Source organism: Carcharhinus amblyrhynchos, chromosome 35 (genome assembly GCF_965287045.1).
Source record: "Carcharhinus amblyrhynchos chromosome 35, sCarAmb.v2.hapA, whole genome shotgun sequence".
Taxonomy (NCBI): Eukaryota; Metazoa; Chordata; class Chondrichthyes; order Carcharhiniformes; family Carcharhinidae; genus Carcharhinus; species Carcharhinus amblyrhynchos.
Window position 1 is genome coordinate 6,094,219 of NC_137358.1, and position 22,252 is coordinate 6,116,470.

Genomic DNA, 22,252 nt, shown 5'->3' on the forward strand with positions numbered 1-22,252 from the left:
ACCCAGAGGAAACCCACGCAGACATGGAGAGAACGTGCAAACTCCACACAGACAGTGACCCAAGCCAGGAATCAAACCCAGATCCCTGGTGCAGTGAGGCAGCACCTCTAACCGCTACCCCACCCTGAAATACATTCCCATGAAGTACAGTGGTGGTGTAGATGATAAAATCTGGGATTTTGTTTTCTCCCCTGGACCATTGCCAAGAGATACCATTTGGTTTCACCTGAGCTGGGAGGCATTAACTTTTGCTTTCAATTGGCAAATATTTGCTTTCTGCTTTGAGAGCAGGTATTTGTGGATATTTTGTCTGCGAGTTACAGCTGAAAACGGGTGATTTGCTTAAAGCATTATTCTGGCAGCAGCTGGAACTTTGACTTGTGCAACACACTTCCTTCCTTGTCTGGTGGGAAATCACCAGAAAAAAAATTAAACCTTTTCCTGACCCGACCCAAATAATCAACGGGATTCCCTGCAGGGTTGCCTGTAAGAAAATGACCCGGGGATAGGGGTGGCTAGGTGGACATACGCATTCTGCAACAACCCCTTCAAAGCCTCTCTGGAAAAGACCATACATTGCATTAGAATCATAGAATCCCTACAGTGCAGCAGGAGGCCATTCGGTCCATCAAGCTTGCACCAACAACAGTGCCACTTGGGGCCCTACCCCCATAACCGAACATATTTACCCTGCTAATTCCCCTGACATTAAGGGGAAATTTAGCATGGCCAATCCACCCATCCTGCACACCTTTTGACATTAAGGAGCAATTTAGCATGGCCAATCCACCTAACCAACATATCTTTAGATGCTAAGGGTCAATTTAGCATGGCCAATCCACCTAACCCAACATACCTTTGGATGCTAGGGGGGCAATTTAGCACGGCTAATCCACCTAACCTGCACATCTTTGGACACTAAAAGGCAATTTAGCATGGCCAATCCACCTAGCCTATAAATCTTGGGACACCAAGGGCCAATTTAGCATGGCCAATCAACGTAACCACATCTTTGGACTGAGGAGCACCCGGAGGAAACCCACGCAGACATGGGGAGAATGTGCAGACTCTGCACAGACAGTGACCCAAGCCAGGATTTGAACCCGGGAGGGTCCCTGGCACTGTGAGGCAACAGCGCTAACCACTGTGCCACCGTTGGTTTTTGTGTAGTCAAGTATCTGCGATGGGGATTGGAGGGTTTTGGAGATGTGCACTTCCTGCACTCCCAGGGTGTTGGGAATGGAAATAGAAGGGTGGGTGGATGCTGCAGGAAGGAGAACGCATTGCCCACTCGGTCAAAATCCTGGAACTACACCCCTCCCCCCAAACCCAACAGCCGTGTGGGTGGTCCTCCGACTCAGGCTCGGGGAAGTGGTTGACCATGACCTTCTCAAGGGGCAATTAGGGATGGGCAATAAACAGTGGGCGTAGCCAGCGATGCCCGTGTCCTCCAAATGTATTAAACAAATACTCAGGTGTGGCGGGGGGGGGACTTTCCCCTTCTGCCTGCCACGGGAGCCATCGCGGGTGACGGGAGGGAGGGCAGAACGGACCACGCGGTTGTCAGTTGACCTGGTGGGATTTTCTGGTTTTGGGATGAGCACGGCTGTAAAATCCTGCTCGCGCAACGCGCAGTCCGCAATCTACAAAGCGGTGACGAGTGACCCCTCGATCAAATCTACAAAGGCCTCCAAAATGGGCATGGCGCTGGGGTTGGTGCACTCTCCGCTGACCACCGCACCCCCCCCCCCTCAATCCCACCTTCTCCCTCCCCCCTGCTCCCCACCCCTCCCCAATCCCAGTTCCTTCCCTTGACGCCATCTTGACCTGTTTTCAGTAATGATGCGAGCGTCTAATTCGAATAAATATTCAAGGGGCTCATTCACGTTGCACATTTTAACCTCCTCGATATTACAACCCGGCGGCGCTGGTGGAGTATTCCAAAGCTCTGTCACCGTCCCTTTTTTTCTCCTTGCGCGTTTTAAATCCGCTTTTAATGATATTCTCTTTCATTCCCCACTGCACAAGGGGCTTGAATGAATGGGCAGGTCCAGTCATCCTTGACAAAGACTCTTTTTTTTTTCTCCCGAGTTCCCTCTGGCTTTAACCCTTGCTTGGTGCTTTTCGGAGTGTTTCACTGTTTAAAAAAGCGGTATGCATAAAACGTTCTTCGATTCCTCTCTCCTGTGTCTCGTGTGTGTCTCTCTTCCTCTCTCTCTCTCTCTCTCTCTCTCCAAAGAACTTGTAACAAGCTCTCAGCCGAGCAGGATCAAAAACACAAAAGAATGTGACGACAGTGCCAGGTTACTAGGCTGGTTGACCTTCTCATGGCAAGTAGGTGGCAAAGGTGCCAACCGGGTGGGTGCAGGAGCGTCCAAATTACGAACGGGACTGTGGCCACTCAGCCCCTCGAGCTTGCCCTGCTTCTCAATAAGGGTCACGGCTAATCTGAACTGTGACCCTGACTCCACAACGCACCCCCTCCCCCCCCCCCACCCCACCCCACCCCACCCCCGCACCCCAAGCCAGCAGTCTAGCGAATAGAGCTAAGCATCAAGCTAAGTGGGTAACCCAATATTCTTGTGTCTTCAGGAGATGAAAAGCCTTTAAGCGTGGAATGTAAACCGTGATGATGTTGAGATGAAATTTTATCACGTATGTCACAACTCATTAAAGGAACAACGCGGGACCGTGACGGATCTGATTGTGAGTACCTCTTTCATTCTTTTTTTCTCTCTCTCTCTCTCTCTCTCTCTCTATTCCCACCCCGGTTTTCCAGTGAAGGGATGAGACTCTTCCCTGGTCATCGCAAATGATGAAAGGGCAGGAGGACTTACAAAGGTGGCACAGTGGTTGGTGCTGCTATCTCAGGACCCGGGTTCGATTCCCGGCTTGGGTCACTGTCTCTGTGGAGTCTGCGTGTTCTCCCCGTGTCTGTGTGGGTTTCCTCCGGGCGCTCCGGTTTCTTCCCATTGTTTGAAAGAAGCACTGCTTAAGATGCATTGACCCGGACAGGTGCCGGAGTATGGTGACCACAGGAATTTCACAGTAACTTCTCTGCAGTGTTAATGTAAGCCTTACTTGTGACTAATAAATAAACTTTAAATAGGATTGTATTCATTAGAGTTTAGAAGAGTTTCTATAAGAAACTTATAAAATTCTAACAGGGTTAGACAGGGTAGATTCAGAAAGAATGTTCCCAATGGTGGGGGAGTCCAGAACTAGGAGGCATAGTTTGAGGATAAGTGGGTAGCACTGCTGCCTCACGGCGCCAGAGACCCGGGTTCAATTCTGGCCTTGTCAATTTGTGAAGTCTGTATGTTCTCCCCATGTCTGCATGGGTTTCCTCCGGGTGCTCTGGTTTCCCTCCCACAGTTGAAAGATTTGCAGGTTAGGAAGATTGGTTATATTAAGTTGCCTCTTAGTGTCCAAAGATGTGTAGGTTTGGTGGATTGGCTGAGCTGAATTGCCCCTTTGTGTCCAAAGATGTGCTGGTTAGGTGCATTGGCCCTGCTAAATTCTCCTCCGTCTTCCCAAACAGGTGTGGGAGTGTGGAGACTGGGGGATTTTCACAGTAACTTCACTGCAGTGTTAATGCAAGCCTACTTGTGATAGTAATAAATAAATGTAAAAACTTAAGACCTCTTTAGGACTGAGGTGAGGAGAAATTTCTTCACCCAGAGGGTGGTGAATGTGTGGAATTCACTCCCTCAAAGCAGTTGAGGCCAAAACGTTGTGATTTCAAGAAGAAATTAGATATAGCTCTTGGGGCTAAAGGGATATTGTGGTTGGGGGGGTGAATCAGAACATTAAATTTGATGATTAGCCATGATCAAAATGAATGGTGGAGCAGGCTCGAAGGGCTGAATAGCCTCCTCCTGCTTCTAGTTTGTATTTTTATAAGCAATAAGTGCTTTGTTTTGCTGTCTTTGGTAGGACAGGAGGCCCATTTGGCCTGCTATGTCTCTGCCAGCTTTCTGGAAAGCACCCCCACTTGATTCCCCAGGGCCCTACAAATCTCTCTTTTTGAAAGCATGTATCTAATTCCATTTTTTTGTGTGAGGTTTCTCCAAATCCTCTTCAGAAATGGGAATACTGATATCGGCAAGTGACCAACTGCTCTGTGGAGAGGTTAGGCTAATTGGTGCAGCCTTGGTCAGACCAGGAGCCATACCAAACTGTGATACACCCAGAAGGAATGCTTTGTAAGGTGCATCTGTAAAAGCTTATTTAAATCATAGAATCCCACAGTGCCGAAGGAGGCCATTTGGCCCATCGAGTCTGCACCAGCCCAGTCCTACCCAGACCCTATCCCTGTAACCCTATGCATTTACGCTAAATAGCCCCCCTGACACTAAAAGGCACCTTAGCACGGCCAATCCACTTGATCTGCACATCTTTCGGACTGTGGGAGGAAACCGGAGCACCCGGAGGAAGCCCACGCAGATAAGGACCTGGGAATCGAACCCGAGTCCCTGGCGCTGTGAGGCAGCACTGCTAACCACTAGGCCTCCATGCTGCCCCCAAAAAAATAAGCCTGCCTAATTATTTTCATGATGTGGCGACGCTGGCGGGTAAACACAGTAAGAATTCTCTCAACACTGGGTTAAGGTCCAACAGGTTTATTTGATAGCAGTAGCCACTAGCTGTCAGAGTGCTGCTCCTTCATCAGGTCAGTGGGATTTGTGTTCACAAACAGGGCGTATAAAGACACAAACTCAGTTTACAAAATAATGGTTGGAATGCCCAGCCTCTGATCTTCGGGTAAACGTTCTCCAAGGCGCCCTTCACGACACACGACAACGCAGAGAGGCTGAGCAGAGACTGATAGCTAAGTTCCGCACACGTGAGGACGGCCTCAACCGAGATCTTGGGTTCGTGTCACACTATCTGTAATCTCCCCGACTTGCCTGGGCTTGCAAAATCTCACTGCTTGTCCTGGCTGGAGATAATACACTTCTCTTTAACCTATGCTTAACCCTCTCTCCGCTCACATTGTCTGTGCCTCTAAGACGTGATTACCTGTAAAGACTCGCATTCCAACCATTATTTTGTAAATTGAGTTTGTGTCTCTATATGCCCTGTTTGTGAACAGAACTCCCACTCACCTGACGAAGGAGCAGCGCTCCAAAAGCTAGTGGCTTTTGCAACCAAATAAAACCTGTTGGACTTTAACCTGGTGTTGTGAGACTTCTTAGTGTAATTATTTTCAATCAGGCCCATCAGCTAATGCAAAAATATGATGTGAGGATGAGACGGGGGGGAGGGGGATCTTTCAGACTCCACTTTTGAATGGACCCCTCTCTCGCGCATTAAGTTGATCTTTCTCTACACTCTAGTTATGACTGTAGCACTGCATTCTGCACTCTGTTTCCTTCTCTATGAACGGTATGCTTTGCCTGTAAAGCGCGCAAGAAACAATACTTTTCACTGTGTGTTAATACACGTGACAATAATAAATCAAAGACAGCCACCCAAGCCGGGAATCGAACCCAGGTCCCTGGAGCTGTGGGGCAGCAGTGCTAACCCCTGTGCCATCCTCCCTAAATGTGATGTGAACTTAATATATTGAGCCAGCTCTGGAAAGTCGAATTATCAATAGTGAATGCCCCATAACATTGTGGCCAATTGTAGTGATGACTGATGTCCTCAGAGTCAGTGTACAAACATCATTCCAATTTGAAACTGTGATAGACCAGCTTTCTGATCCATACGAGTTGTACTTCCCTCGCTCTGTCTTTACCCAGATGAATGGTCCTTGCTTTCCATCCACTCGATCGTAACCGCCTTGCATTCAGTTGTGCTCTGTGTTGAGCTGACTGACCTCAGGATGTGACTGCCGTCAGTAACACTCTTCAACCATAAGGTTCTGGGTTCAAATCCCACTCCAAGGGCTTCAGTACAAGACTCGAGGCTGACCCTCCACTGAGGGAGTGCGATACTGTCAGAGGTGCCCTCCGTCAAGCGGGGCCGAGGGGCTCCAGCTATCCCGCAAAATATCCGACGGCCGCTATTTGAAGAGGGAAAGCTTATCCCTGCTGACCTGGTCAACCTGTCCCCTAATCAACATCTGGCCATTGTCACATTGCTGTTTCTGGGATCTTGCTGTGCGGCCATTTAGCTGTCATGTTTCCTACATCACAGCGGTGACTACAAAAAGCCGAAGGGTTTTGCTTGTAAGTGACATCTGCTGGACGTGAAAGGCGCTATTTAAATGCGAATCCTTCTTCAAGCTTTGGCTTAATCTCTTTTCCCACCGCACTCACACCCCCCTCCCCCCCACTAGGGATTGGGAGAAAGTAAGAAGGATTCCTATCACGTCATCGATTGTGGAAAACCCGTTGGCCTTTGAGTGTGGCCGGATGACGGTGAGGAGAGTGGGCTCCTGCCGTGGGTTTAACTCCCCAGCCAATCTCCCCCATAAAGAATGCCTTATGTAATGGATAGAAACTTCCAGAAGTTGGGCAAGCTGTTGCCTTCAGGGGGAGGAATTTGGATGGACTGTTTGTGGGATTGGGGTAAAGGTTTGAGGGGGTGCGGGCATGGGGGGTAGGTAGAGACAGGAGGGGTAGGTAGAGATAGGAGCCATGCCCAAAATCACAACTCGATGCATCAAATCCCTAAAGTGCAGAAGGGGCCATGAACAATCCACCTAATCTGCGTGCCTTTGGACAGTAAAGGGCAATTTACCATGGCCAATCCATCTAACCTGCACATCTTTGGACACCTGAGGGGCAATTTACCATGGCCAATCCATTTAATCTACTCAACGTTGGACAGTAAGGAGCAATTTAGCACGGCCAATCCACCCAACCAGCAGGTCTTTCGAACTGTGGGAGGAAACCCATGCAGGCAAGAGAACAACATGCAAACTCCACAAAAAGCGACCCAAGGTCGGAATTGAACCTGGACCCCTGGCGCTGTGAAGCAGCAGTGCTAACTTATGGGAGTGGAGCAATGTTATTGGGTATTGTTGGGGAAGGGGGGGGTGGGCGGAAGGGAATCAGAACACGGGGAGGGGGGTGGATTGCGGAATGAGCTTTTATGTCCCAGAGAGGACAGAGAATGTGGAAAGGGATAACACGCAAGGTTACGGGGGGCAAGGGGAGAGAGGCAGGGGAATGGCACTTATGCTTCTCATTTGGAGAGCCAGTGCAGACACGATGGGCCAAATGGCCTCCTAGGGTGGCATGGTGGCACAGTGGTTAGCACTGCTGCCTCTCAGCACCAGGGACCCAGGTTCAACTCCCGGCTCGGGTCACTGCCTGTGTGGAGTTTGCACATTCTCCCCATGTCTGCGTGGGTTTCCTCCGGGTGCTCGGGTTTCCTCCCACAGTCCGGATGTGAGGTGTGCGGGTTAGGTGGATTGGCCATGCTAAATTGCCCATTAGTGTTGGGGGACTAGCTAGGATAAATGCATGGGGTTATGGGGAAAGGGCCTGGATGGGATAGTTGGTGCAGACTTGATGGGCCAAATGGCCTCCTTCTGTGCTGTCGGGGTCTATTGCACTGTAACGGTTCCGTGAAGCAAGGAGTCTCTGGTTGCTTGGAGATCTGGGAATTGTTAGCATCAGGGAACACAAGGTCCTGTCAATTTTTTTTTAAAACTAGGCTAATTGTTGTAAAAGTTGTTTTTTTTCTCTCTCTCTCTATCAGGTGGTTTTCTCCTTCGTTATATTTTTATCAGGGAGCTGTCTGGCTTGCAACTTTGATGACTTTGTTCCTTACACGACAGATTATGATTGGCGTATCGAGTTACTGGTGAGTCTGGGGATTGTGGGGCCTTTTTTTAAAGGCAGGCTCTGATCTCAAAATTAAACTTAAGGCTCTCTTTCCCTCCACCCAATCCCACCCTTGCCACAGAGGATGGGACTGCCCCCACCCCTGCTAGCAAGGGAAAAGCCATTTTCCCCCACCTCCCACCACTTGGAGAAGGGGGACCCACCCATGAGGCAAACACCCAGACATCACCTCAGCACTATCCTCCAGAGGAAAGGTTGGTTTGACTGGGTCTGTGTTCACTGGAGTGTAGGAGGATGAGAGGAGATTCCATTGGAAGGTAATTCGAAGAGTGCCGGACTAATCGGGAAGCAGGAATCAGGATGTGGGATAGTCCAGTCAGGGTTCACTAAGACGCCTCACGATACCAGGTTAAAGTCCAACAGGTTTATTTGGAATCGGGTATAGGTGTTGGTATTATTTGGACGGTGTTCATCTCTTGAAGGATCAAATTTTGGATCAGAGAGGTTTGGGGACAAAAGGGGAATGTTGAGATTGAGGATCGAGCATGATCATATTGAATGGAACAGCAGGCTCAAAGGCTGAATGGCCTGCTCCGTCCTATACAGCATAGAGATTTACAGCAGGGAAACAGGCCCTTCGACCCAACTTGTCCATTCCGCTTTTTTTTTAAAACAACTAAGCTAGCCCCAATTGCTTGTTTGGCTCCACACCCCTCTATACCCATCCTACCCATGTAACTGTCTAAATGCTTTTTAAAAGACAAAGTTGTACCTGCCTCTCCTCCTACCTCTGGCAGCTTGTTCCAGACACTCACCACCCTCTGTGAAGAAATTGCCCCTCTGGACCCTCCAATGTTTCCTGCGAATGAAGCAATGCTTCAATTTAACTTCAGTCAGTTGCAAAATCGGTTGTGAAAATGAATGGATTGCTTTCTGGATAAAGCTGGGAAATGAAAGCTTGCAGTTTGGCTCAGTGGTTAGCACTGCTGCCTCACAGTGCCAGGGATGTAGGTTCAATTCCCCACTTTGGGTGTCTGTGTGAAGTGTGCATGTTCTCCCCGTATCTGCGTGGGTTTTGTCTGGATGCTCCGGTTTCCTCCCACACTCCAAAGATGTGCAGGTTAGGTGGATTGGCCATGCGAAATTGCCCCTTAGTCTCCAAAGATGTGCAGGTTAGGCGGATTGGCCATGCTAAATTGCCCCTTAGTCTCCAAAGATGTGCAGGTTAGGTGGATTGGCCATGCTAAATTGCCCCTTAGTCTCCAAAGATGTGCAGGTTAGGCGGATTGGCCATGCTAAATTGCCCCTTAGTCTCCAAAGATGTGCAGGTTAGGCGGATTGGCCATGCTAAATTGCCCCTTAGTCTCCAAAGATGTGCAGGTTAGGCGGATTGGCCATGCTAAATTGCCCCTTAGTCTCCAAAGATGTGCAGGTTAGGCAGATTGGCCATGCTAAATTGCCCCTTAGTGTCCAAAGATGTGCATGTTAGGTGGTTTTGCCTTGGCAAATTGTTCCCTAAGTGTCAGGGGGATTAACAGGGTAAATATTTGGAGTTATTGGGATAGAGCCTGGCTCGGATTGTTGTCAGTGCATCTTTGATGGGCTGAATGGCTGCCTTCTTCCCTGCTGGAATTCTATGACTCCCATTTGTCAAAATATAGTTTTATTTTTCAACAAAAGCACTTGCCTTTTAACTTCAGGAGCAATGCTGCAAAGTGAGATGGTCCTTAAATCTCTTTTTTTTTCCTCATTTTACAGAGAAACCATCTTCCTACAGACTACAACCTCACTGTCTTCCTGCTAGACCAGACCATTCAGGTGAGTTTCAGTTCATCCTGTTTCGTGAAAAGGAAAATGAAATAATTCTTAGGGGGCAGGGGGAAGCGTGCTGTGAATTAATTGCCCACCACATTTCCGACGTGACAAAAACCTTTTTTTAAAAAAAGCTAACTGTGGTTAGCGCTGCATCCTCACAGTGCCAGTGACCTGGGTTCGATTCCCCGCTGGGGTCACTGTCTGAATTTTTACATTACCCCCCATGTCGGCGTGGATTTCCTCCCACACTCCAAAGATGTGCAGGTTAGGTGGATTGGCCATGCTAAATTGCCTCTTAGTGTCCAAAAATGTGCAGGTTAGGTGGATTGGCTATAGTGAATGAAGAGGGTTACAGGGATAGGATGGAGATTTTGGGCCTGGGTAAGATGATCTGTTGGAGAATCAGTATGGACTCGATGGGCCAAATGGCCTCCCTCTGCACTGCCAGGATTCTCTGATTCATTGTCTACAAAGTGCTTTGGGGTATTTGGCTGCGAATGACGTTGTATAAAAGACAAATCTTTTTATCTGACAGACGGGGTTAACACGCTGGCACATTTGCACTCTGGTGACTCTTTGCAAGGACGTTTCTGCTCTCTACACGTTTATTCTGGCTCGGAATTCCAAATAATGTGAAAACAGCAGAGTGTTGGGCAGTAATCCCCTCGGCTGTGCTGTGAGACATGAGTTAATGGCTTGAATTTTCCATTCCCACGGGAACGGAAAGTTCAACGGCCAAACCCTTCTCGGTGGAACCGAAAAACCTCGCCCAAAGTTGAATCAAGTACTTAAACTTTAAAAACTTTATTTAGATCGAATATGACCACTGACCTGTGGCTGGGAAAACCAGTTCATTCCAACATAGAAACTAGAAGCAGGGGGAGGCCATTCGAGTCTGCTGTGCCATTCATTATGATCATGGCTGATCATCAAATTCAATTTCCTGATTTTCCCCACCCTCCATAACCTTTGATCCCTTTAGTCCCAAGAGCGATATCTAATTTCTTCTTGAAATCACACAACATTTTGTCCTCAACTACTTTCAGTGGGAGTGAATTCCACACATTCACCACTCTCTGGGTGAAGAAATTTCTCTTCCCCTCAGTCCTAAAAGGTTTATCCCCTTATCCTCAAACTCTGCTCCCTAGTTCTGGACTCCCCCCACTACTGGGAACATTCTTTCTGAATCCACCCTGTCTAACCCTGTTAGAATTTTATAAGTTTCTATGCGATCCCCGCTCACTCTCCTAAACTCCAGTGACTCTGTTAAACCGTAAATGCCTGATTTGAAGAATGAGATGGGGGTGGGGGTGGTAAAGTTTGTGTTAGCCACAAGTAGGCTTGCATTTACTGTGGGTGAGAGGATAGGAGGTGGAGGTGGGGGAGAGGGCACGAGGTGGAGGTGTGGGGGGAGGCGAGGAGTGGGGGAGAAGGCGGGAGGTGGAGGTGGGGGTGGGGGAGAGGGCAGGAGGTGGGGGTGAGGGAGAGGTGGGGGAGCAGGTTGGAGGTGTGAGGGAGGGGGATAGCAGGGGAGTGGATGTGGAAAGAAGCAAACAAGATAAAAGGGTCACGTGAAATTTCTGTCGGGTAGGGCAAGTGAGGTCAGCCAATTGGAAGGGAAATGTGCCCATTAATTCAATGCCCAGAATGCTTCCTAGTTGCCCTCCGAGGGCAATTGAGAGTCAACCACGTTGGTGTGGCTCTGGAGTCACATGTAGGCCAGACTGGGTGAGGACGGCAGATTTCCCTCCCTCAAGGAACCAGATGGGTTTTTCCAACAATGGATCATCAGTAGATCCTTAATTCCAGATTTTTTTTGTAACTGAATTCAAATTCCACCAACTGCCGTGGCAGGATTCGAACCCGGTTCCCAGAACATTAGTTGAGTTTCTGGACTAATATTCTAGCGATAATACCACTAGGCCATTGCTGGACAGTTGCCAAATCTTGCAGCGATCATCACAGCCTCGATTGCTACGTGGGATCTTTCATGTAAATTTGCAAAACAGATTTAAAAAAAAATCCATTGCATTTCTGTGCACCAGATTACGAGAATGAGCTGCTTGAAGTTTAATGTTTTTTTCCTTTTTGCGATGATTTATCTCTGATTACGACATGAGGTGTGTTCTTCATTTCCTCCCTTGCCTTATTTACAATCCCTTGGCAGATGAGAGATACAGTAGGAAGTCTCACAACACCAGGTTAAAGTCCAACAGGTTTATTTGGTGGCAAAAAACCACTAGCTTTTTGAGTGGTGCCCTTTTGTCAGGTGAGTGGGGAGTTCTGTTCACAAACAGGGCATATAATGACCCAAACTCAACTTACAGAATAATGATTGGAATGTGAGTCTTTACAGATAATCAAGTCTTAAAGATACAGACAAAGATGTCGACACACGACAGTGCAGAGTCGCTGAGCAGAGAGTGAAAGCCAAGTTCTGCACACATGAGGACGGCCTCAACCGGGATCTTGGGTTCACGTCACACTATCTGTAACCCTGACTTGCCTGGGTTTGCAACATCTCACTTACTGTCCTGTCTGAGACAATACACATCTCTTTAACCTGTGCTTAACCCTCTCTCCACTCACATTGTCTGTACCTTTTTAAGACTTGATTACCTATAAAGACTTGCATTCCAATTACTATTTTGTAAATTGAGTTTGTGTCTTTTTATATGCCCTGTTTGTGAACAGAACTCCCACTCACCTGATGAAGGGGCAGCACTCCGAAAGCTAGTGGCTTTTGCTACCAAATAAACCTGTTGGACTTTAACCTGGCATTGTGAGACTTCTTACTGTGTTTACCCCAGTCCAACGCCAGCATCTCCACACCAGACGAGAGATAGACAGTGCTATATTTTAAATTGGGCCTTTCCTGTTGTATGCTGACGGGGATCCCGGATTAGACAGGATGGATTTGGAAAGAATGTCCCCAGTGGTGGGAGAGTCCAGAACTAGGGGGTCATAGTGTGAGGATACGAGGTAAACCTTTTAGGACTGAGGTGAGGAGAAATTTCTTCACCCAGAGGGTGGTGAATGTGTGGAATTCACTCCCACCAAGTAGTTGAGGCCAAAACATTGGAGTATAGGGATAGCGATGTTGTGTTGCAATTGTACAGGGATTTGGTGAGGCCACAGCTGGAGTGTTGTATGCAGTTTGGATGTCCTTGTTTGAGGAAGTAATTGAAGCCAAAACATTGCATGGTTTCTAGAACTTGATTTATCATTGCCACATGCATTAGTATCCACTGAAGTTTAGAAGACTTAAAGATGACTTCACTAAAACCTTTAAGAACTTGAAGGTACAGACAGGGTGCACATGGAGAGGATGTTCCCTCTTGTGGAAGGATTTGATTTGATTTATTATTGTCACATATATTAGTATGCAGTATTGTTTCTTGCGCGCTATACAAAGTACAGTTCATAGAGAAGGAAGGGAGAGAGTGCAGAATGTAGTGTTCCAGTCATAGTTAGGGTGTAGAGAAAGATCAACTTAGTGCAAGATAGGCCCATTAAAAGTCTGACAGCAGCAGGGAGAAGCTGCTCTTGAGTCAGTCGGTATGTGACCTCAGACTTTTGTATCTTTTTCCCAATGGAAGAAGGTGGAAGAGAGAATGTCCGGGATGCACGGGGTCCTTAATGATGCTGGCTGCTTTGCCGAGGCAGCGGGAAGTGTAGACAGAGTCAATGGATGGGAGGCTGGTTTGTGTGATGGATTGATATAGCTCTTGGGGCTAAAGGGATATGGGGGGGGAAGGAGGAATCAGGATATTGAATTTGATGATCGGCCATGATCAAATTGAATGGCAGAGCAGGCTGGAAGGGCTGAATGGCCTCCTCCTGCTCCGACACTCTGAAACCTTTCAGATTCACGCTTTGTGTCTGATCCTAGCTGTCAGGTTGGTTCCCTCTCCTTGGGTGGCACAGTGGTTAGCACTGCTGCCTCTCAGCGCCAGGGACCCAGGTTCAATTCCGGCCTTGGGTCACTGTCTGTGTGGAGTTTGCATGTTCTCCCCGTGTCTGTGTGGGTTTCCACTGGGTGCTCCGGTTTCCTCCCACAGTCTAAAGATGTGTAGGTTAGGTGGATTCACCGTGCTAAAATTGCCCCTCGGTCTAAGGGGACTAGCAGGGTGAATATGTGGGGTTAAGAGAATTGTTGTTGGTACAGGCTTGATGGGCCAAGTGGCCTTGTCTGCACTGTAGGGATTCTATGATCAATCGATATCTTTCTGATAAGACAGGTTCAAGGGCTATGGGAAAGAGGTGGGGGGGGTGGATTTGAGACCAGGGAGAGATCAGCCGTGATCTGATAGAATGGTGGAGTAGGCTCGAAGGGCTGAATCTGCCAACTTTGTTCCTTTTGATTCTATGATTGCTCCATAGATCCGCCACCCACCCCCAACTCCCATTCCCACTCTGCACTCATGCATATTCATCACAAACCTCCCCCCCGCCCCATCCAATTCTCTTTGGTTCACCAGCAATCCCACCCTTCGTGTGACCTCCATTCCAAAGGACCCCTTTATTTTTATTGCTAAGAGTTGGTCACCCTATCTATCTAACCTCATGCTGACCTGGGAGTGTTTGATGGGAACAGTGTAGAGGGAGCTTTACTCTGTATCTAACCCCGTGCTGTACCTGTCTTGAGTGTGTTTGGGGGACAGTGTCTAGGGAGCTTTACTCTGTATCTAACCCCGTGCTGTACCTGTCCTGGGAGTGTTTGATGGAGGGACAGTGTAGAGGGAGCTTTACTCTGTATCTAATCCTGTGCTGTACCTGTCCTGGGAATGTTTGATGGAGGATAGTATAGAGGGAGCTTTACTTTGTATCTAACCCTGTATTGTACCCAACCCTTTTGTATTAAGAGTCGCAAGTCAAATGTGGAGAAAGGAGAATCCAGGCTTTTACCAACTGTTGACTCTCCAGTTTGGGGTTTGTGTTGAGTGAGGTAGTTGGGAGTGTTAACTGAAGGAGGAATCCTTGCTGGGATTAGGTGCCAGAATGTAGTCTTGGCAAGTAAAGACTAATCGACACTGGGCAAATTATCAAAGGGAGCGCAGCAAAGCTTTCCCTTTGTTTTCTCAAACGTGTTCCTCAGTTCCAGTCATTTCTGGCTACTTGCTGAGTAGGTGTGGCCGTGCGTGGAGTGAAGGACAGAGCTTTACTTGTTGTCAGTGTGTGCCAATTATTGTAAAAGGAAAATTGCCGGAACGGCAGCAGGGTGTTGCCAATTTGCATTTCAAGTTGTTAAAAGAGGTGGCACAGCGGTTAGCAGTGCTGCCCCACGGCTCCAGGGACCCAGGTTCAATTCCTGGGTTGGGTCACTGTCTGTGTGGAGTCTGCACATTCTCCCCATGTCTGCGTGGGTTTCCTCCGGGTGCTCCGGTTTCCTCCCACAGTCCGAAAGATGTGCTGGTTAGGTTCATTGACCCGTGTGGCGACGGGAGGAATTTCACAATAACTTCATTGCGGTGTTAATGTAAGCCTTACTTGTGACGAATAAATAATTTTTTTAAGTGGAGCTTGCAGGCTGCATGTCTGACGGCAGCCATTTTCGGTGGAATTTTAACTTTTTTAAAAAATTTATTTGTGGGACGCTAGACCAGCATTTGTTGCCTTTGAACTGAGTGTCTCACTCAGCCATTTAAGAGAGTAATTGAGAGTCAACCACATTTCTGTGGCTCGAGTCACGTGTAGGCCAGACCGGGTAAGGATGGCAGATTTCCTTCCCTAAAGGACATTAGTGAACCAGATGGGTTTTTCTGACAATGGTTTCATGGTCATCAGTAAATGCTCAATTCCAGATAGGTTTTGTTGAATTCAAATTCTACCATCTGCCGTGGTGGGATTCGAACCCGGGTCCCCCAGAACATTAGCTGAGCTTCCGGAGCAATGGTCTTGCGATAATACCACTAGGCCATCGCCTCCCTTTGCGATAACCGAGTCATGTAAGGGTAAATCATAATGTCTGTGATTTATTTCATAGAAACCCTACGGTGCACAGGAGGCCACTCAGCCCATCGAATCTGCACCGACAACAATCTGACTCCAGGCCGTCTCCCACAACCCCACACATTTATCCCACTAATCCTTCTAACCTTCACACCCCAGGACACTATAAGCAATTTAGCACGGCCAGTCAGCCTAATGCGCACTTCTTTGGACTGTGGGAGGAAACCAGAGCACCTGGAGGAAACCCGCGCAGACATGGGGAGAACGTGCAGACTCCACACAGACAGTGACCCAAGCTGGGAATTGAGCTCGGGTCCCTGGTGCTGTGAGGCAGCAGTGCTAACCACTGTGCCACCCTAAAAATATTGGTCAGGATGCGATTTTCCAGCACTTATTGTGCCATGGGATCTTGGCAATTCCCAATTTTGATATTGTTTGAAAGAGAGGCATGTTGAAGTTTTTCATCTTGCACTCCTCAGGACAAATGCAAGAATTTGAAACAATCACAATTTATGTCAGAGGAGAAAAAGGGTGCCGATTAATTCGGCATGAGAATTTAATCCACAGGGATAGGGTGCTGACAGTTTATTTCATGGCAATAGTTGACTTCCAACCAATAACCTTTTGGCCTTATTGTTTTACCCACAGGACAGCTGTTGCGTCGAGCTGCAGGCGATGTTGGAGTTCAAGCGGGCAATCAGGCACCTGCGCCACCACTCCTTGGGCCCACTCCAAAAAATGACTTCTGAAGTCTTGACGGAGTTGCAATTCCTGAACGATTGCCCAACCTGTGTAAGTTTTCCCGGGAGAAGGGAGAGTTCAAAGTTCACTAGCTGGGAAGGAACTACCCCATTGGATCCCGTTGCTGGATTGCTTGCAATCTGTCTGCCCTGCCTCTTCTGGAGGACGGTACCTTTAGAAACTAGAACAGGAACAGGCTGTTTGGCCCTTCGAGACTTCTCCGCCATTCATTTTGATCATCGAATTCAATAAAGGCAAATTACTGCAGATGCTGGAATCTGAAACCAAAAGAGCAAATGCTGGAAAATCTCAGCAGGTCTGGCAGTGTCTGTAAGGAGAGAAAAGAGACCCTTTGACAAAGCATCATCCTGACTTGAGGAAAGATGACCCTTTGTCAAAGTGCCGCCTTTCTCCCCGTACAGATGCTGCCTGACCTGCTGAGATTTCTGGTCACCATCCGTTGTGGAGTTTGCACATTCTCCCCGTGTCTGTGTGGGTTTCCTGCGGGTGCTCCGGTTTCCTCCTGCAGTCCGAAGATGTGCTGCTTAGGTGGATTGGCCGTGCTAAATTGCCTCTTAGTGTCTGGGGCATTAGCTGGGTAAATATGAAGAACAGGACCTGGGTGGGGTTGTGGTCGGTGCAGGCCCGATGGGCCAAATGGCCTCCTTCTGCACTAAGATTCATATCCCTTTAGCCCCAAGAGCTTTATCGAATTTCTTTTCGAAATCGCACAACGTTTTGACCTGGGCTACTTTCTGTGGTAGTGAATTCCACACATTCACCACTCTCTGGGTGAAGAAATTTCTCCTTCCTTCCTAAGACAGAACATGGAAAAACTACAGCACAAACAGGCCCTTCGGCCCACAAGTTGCGCCGATCATATCCCTACCTACTAGGCTTACCTATAACCCTCAATCCTATTAAGTCCCATCTACTCATCCAGAAGTCTCTTAAAAAACCCTATCGAATTTACCTCCACAACCACCGACGGCAGCCGATTCCACTCACCCACCACCCTCTGAGTGGAAAAACTTACCCCTGACATCTCCATCATGTGTCGTCCTACAAGTTTTACCCCTTATCCTCAAACCCCTACCTGTGGATTCCCCCCACCATGGGGAACATGCTTTCTGAATCTACCCTGTTAGAAATCTATAAGTTTCTAATGAGATCCCCTCTCGCTCTTCTAAACTCCAGTGAATGTAATCCGAACTGACCGGTGGCACAGTGGTTAGCACTGCTACCTCATAACACCAGGGAAGCTGGGTTTGATTCCCGGCTCGGGTCACTGTCCGTGTAGAGTTTGCACATTCTCCCCGTGCCTGCATGGGTTTCCTCCAGGTGCTCCTGTTTCTTCCCACAGTCTGAAAGGTGTGCTGGTTAGGTGCATTATCCCACAGAGGTATCGGAGTGTCGCAGATTTCACAGGAACAGCATTGCAGTATTAATGTTAAGCCTTCTGTGTGACTAATAAATAAACGTTTTAGTCCCCCCTCATCTGACAGACCTGCCACCCCAGGAACCAGCCTGGTAAATCTTCACTCCGTGTATAAGCAAGAGTATCTTTCCGCAGCGATAAGGACACCAAGATTGCACCCAATACAGTGTTGGCCTCGCCAATGCCCTGTACAATTGCGGTGCATTGCTGCCTCAGTACCACACTGGGAATATCCACCCAGATCATGTGCTCATAGCGGCCTTTATAGCGAGGGGGATAGAATATAAAAGTAGGGAGGTCCTGCTGCAACTGTACAGGGCACTGGTGAGGCCGCAGCTGGAGTACTGTGTGCAGTTTTGGTCGCCGCACTTGTGCAAGGATATTTTGGCCTTGGAGGGAGTGCAGAGGAGGTTCACTAGGCTGATACCGGAGTTGAGGGGGTTGGACTATGAAGAGAGACTAAATAGACTGGGTCTGTACTCGTTGGAGTTTAGAAGGATGAGGGGGGATTCATAGAGATGTATAAGATAATGAAGGGGATGGATAGGGTAGAGGTAGAGAGATTCTTCCCGCTTAGAAAGGATAGCAGGACGAGGGGGCACAGCCTCACGATAAGGGGGGGTGCAGTTTAGATCGGAGTTGAGGAGGAACTTCTTCACTCAAAGGGTGGTGAATCTCTGGAATTCTCTGCCCGTTGCAGTGGTGGAGGCTGCCTCGCTAAATATATTTAAGTCACGGGTAGATAGGTTTTTGACAGACAGGGGAATTAAGGGTTATGGGGAGAAAGCGGGAAAGTGGAGCTGATCCACTTCAGATCAGCCACGATCTTATTGAATGGCGGGGCAGGCTCGAAGGGCTAGATGGCCTACTCCTGCTCCTATTTCTTATGTTCAACTTCGGGAGCCTTCCGGGTCATGGCTGACACCTCACTTTTGTTTTGAGGAACCCTTAAAATAAGGAAGTGAATTTGTGTATCCTTCCGCTGATTGTGATTTTTCTCACTCCAGGAATCCTCGAGCTGTAAGATGGTACGAATGAGCTCCTCACACCTTCTTCAGAACCTGACGCAACAATTCAGCTTCTTTGTTGCTAAATACCAGCAGAATGTTTGCGACTTTGGCCAGTGCACTTTATATACCTGCCGCCCAGGTAAACAGTGCCCCCCACTTCATGTATTCTTTAATTTGATTTATTATTGTCACGTGTATTGGTTTGCAGTGAAAAGTATTGTTTCTCGTGCGCCATAATGGACAAAGCATACCGTTCATAGAGAAAGAAAGGCAAGAGTGCAGAATGTAGTGTTACGGTCATAGCGAGGGTGTAGAGAAAGATCAACTTTATGCGAGGAGGTCCATTCAAAAGTCTGGTGGCAGCAGGGGAGAAGCTGTTGGTACGTAACCTCAAGATCTTTGTATCTTTTTCCCAGTGGAAGAAGGTGGAAAAGAGAATGGCTGGGGTGCATGGGGTCCTTAATTATACTGACTGTCCTGCTGCCTTGGAAAAGCAATGTGGACAGAATTAATGGATGGGAGGATTGTTTGCGTGATGGATTCGGCTACATTCACAACCCTTCATAGTGTCTTACAGCCTTGGGCAGAGCAGGAGCCCATACCAAGCTGTGATACAACCAGAAAGAATGCTTTCTATGGTGCATCTATACAAGTTGGTGATGGCCATAGTGGACATGCCAAATTTCCTTAGTCCCTTGAGACAGTAGAGGTGTTGGTGGGCTTCCTTAACTACAGTGTCGGCATGGAGGGAGCAGGACAGTTTGTGGGGAGGGTGCTGTAATGGGGCTGCAATCATGTTCTTTCTTGTAGTTAAAACTACCATTGCCCTCAAGTTGCCAGATGGAGTAGTTTCAGATGATTTATTACTGTGGCTACAGCTTCCTGACCGAACCTTTAGGCTCAGCAAGTGTGCCAAATTCAGAAATACGCAAGCAGTTGTAGTTTTAAATTCGATTACAAATAATTGGCATTTGTCAAACAAAGTATAGGAGTTCTGTCTATCCACTCACAATTATTGATTAAGGTTACATCATACATAAGAGTCCAATTATAACTTGTTATATCATCAAGTGACGATAGCAATATCTCTGACCATGGTATATCAATCTCCCTTTCCATTGTTCTTCGTTCTAATGGGCAAACGTGATCTGCGGCTGGACATCATTCAATTAAATGGTCCTTGGCTCTTCTTTGAGTCTGCTTTAGCCAAGACATAGGGTTACCACATAGCTTTCCCTGAGATGCAGCTTGTGTGATTTTTAACCAAGTGACTATTAACCCTTTCAGGTTGTGTTTCACACGTCAGGGTCATGGTAACATAGAGCGGGCACCATGTTTTTCCACACTTGGGGGGAGCTGGCTTGGGTTTCGGTACCAAGTGTTATCCAGTGATAGAACCGTACAGCACAGATTGGAAGCCATTCAGCCCACAGGGCTTGTGCCAGATCTCAAATATCCAATCAGTCTCACTCCCCATCCTCTATCTCATAGTTTCTGCTCTTTTTTACTCTCTGCCTCATACACACGCACTTTTAACAAAACCACTAATCAATAAATCCAAGTGGGATAAGGCAGAGGTGACGGCCCCTGGGGTTGTGGGGGGAGGGGGATGGACACTGCAACCAAAACACACACATCAAAGGAGACATAAGTAATTAAACCAAAATTTAATGGTGGCGCAGTTGTTAGCAACGCTGCTTCACAGTGCCAGGGACCCGGATTTGATTCCCGTCTTGGGTCACTGTCTGTACGGAGTCTGCATGTTCTCCCCGTGTCTGTGTGGGTTTCCTCCGGGTGCTCCGGTTTCCTCCCACAGTCCGAAAAGATGCTCTGGTTAGGGTGCATTGGCAGCGCGAAATTCTCCCTTGTACCCGAACAGGCGCCAGAGTGTGGCAACTAGGGAACTTTTCACAGTAACCTCATTGCAGTGTTAATGTAATCCTACTGGTGACACTAATGAATAAATAAACTTTAGCTCAAATCGAGAATCAATGTCTGAAGAATGTACCCTGTACCTTGCATCACTCCCCACCCTACACTGGATGGTGGCACAGTGGTTGGCACTGCTGCCTCACAGCGCCAGGGACCTGGGTTCGAATCTGGCCTCGGGCGGCTGCCTGTGTGGCATCTGTACTTTCTCCCCGTGTCTGCATAGGTTTCCTCCAGGCACTCCGGTTTTCTCCAAAGGTGTGCGGGTTAGGTGGATTGGCCATGCTAAAGTGCCCGTGAGTGTCAGGAAGATTAGCAGGGTAATTATGTGGGGATACAGGGATAGGGCCTGGGTGGGATTGTTGTCGATGCAGGCTCGATGGGCTGAATGGCCTCCTTCTGCACTGTAGGAATTCTATGATTTGACACACATGCTCTATTGGCTGCACTTTTTAGTCAGAAGGGCATTCATAACTTTTTTTTCTCTTGCAACCCCTTTAGGATTCATTGGAACAACGTCAGCAACAGTGACAGATGCCATAACACCTTTGGAATCGGGTGTCTCCACCAATGGAACCCACGACCCAAATGCCGGTGCCACCCCAACCAGCCCCTCTCCAGCTTCGACCCAGGGCAACCTGACCAATCAGCCCGTGCCCTCAACCAATGGCAGCTTGACCAATAGAACCGGCGATGCCAATCTAACCTTGGCCAACGGCAGGCCAGCGGATGTCGACCTGACCAGCCCGATTCCACCCCCGACCAGTGCCCGCCTCGGGGACCTGAGCATTGGAGCCACCCCCATTCCGGTGCCAAGCAATGGCGGCCAAGCAACCGCAACCGACCGGACCGATGCCACGCCGCTGATCTATCCAGACGATGCCAAAATGGCGGCGACGCTCGGGTGCAACACTGAACCCTCTCCGATAATTGCCCCACTTGCAACTCAAATGGTGATGCTCATCCTCGTCATCAGCATCATTGTAAATATGTTCCTCCTGGGGTGCTTAATCAGAAGGAACAGGAGGCTGGTGAGTAGCCAATATTTTCTTCCCTCAGCCAAGCGACATCTGAGTCTAGTCTTTTGCGGCTCCTCCGCTTTTCAAAGCAAAATTATGGCTGGCACAGTAGGTAGCACTGCTGCCTCTCTGCGCCAGGGACCCGGGTTCTATTCCCGGATTGGGTCACTGTCTGTGCGGAGCCTGCACGTTCTCCTCTTCCTCGCACAGCCCGAACGACGCGCCGGTTACTGTGCTAAGTTCTCCCTCCGTGTACCCGAACAGGTGCTGGGGTGTGGCGACTAGGGGATTTTCAAAGCAACTTCATTGCAGTGTTAATGGAAGCCTACTAGTGATGCTAATAAATTGTAATATTGCTAGGCCGAAGCCTCTCTTTTTTTTAAAATTCATTTGTGGGACATGGGTGTTGCTGGCTGGCCAAAATTTATTGCCCATTCCTAGTTTATTCCCAAGAGAGTCAACCACGTTGCTGTGCCTTTGGAGTCACATGTAGGCCAGACCGGGTAAGGACAGCAGATTCCTTTTCATTCATAAGGATGGCAGTAACTGCACTGCAGTGTGAATTTAAGTCTAGTTTTGGGCTGATGAATGAATAAATGTGAAATT

At 48.3% G+C, this 22,252-nt stretch overlaps 1 protein-coding gene across 2 annotated transcripts in view; it reads left to right on the plus strand.

Annotated features, from left to right (window-relative positions):
• Positions 1-22,252, plus strand: part of LOC145361685 (uncharacterized) — a 35,882-nt gene that overhangs the window by 7,970 nt on the left and 5,660 nt on the right. For both annotated transcript variants that reach the window (XM_080217593.1, XM_080217594.1), the window contains exons 2-7: positions 2,593-2,706; positions 7,657-7,761; positions 9,501-9,560; positions 16,158-16,301; positions 18,696-18,837; positions 21,129-21,658. In XM_080217593.1, coding sequence (XP_080073719.1) covers positions 2,641-2,706; positions 7,657-7,761; positions 9,501-9,560; positions 16,158-16,301; positions 18,696-18,837; positions 21,129-21,658 — 1,047 coding nt within the window. In that variant the 5' untranslated portion in view covers positions 2,593-2,640. The remainder of the gene's footprint in view (positions 1-2,592; positions 2,707-7,656; positions 7,762-9,500; positions 9,561-16,157; positions 16,302-18,695; positions 18,838-21,128; positions 21,659-22,252) is intronic.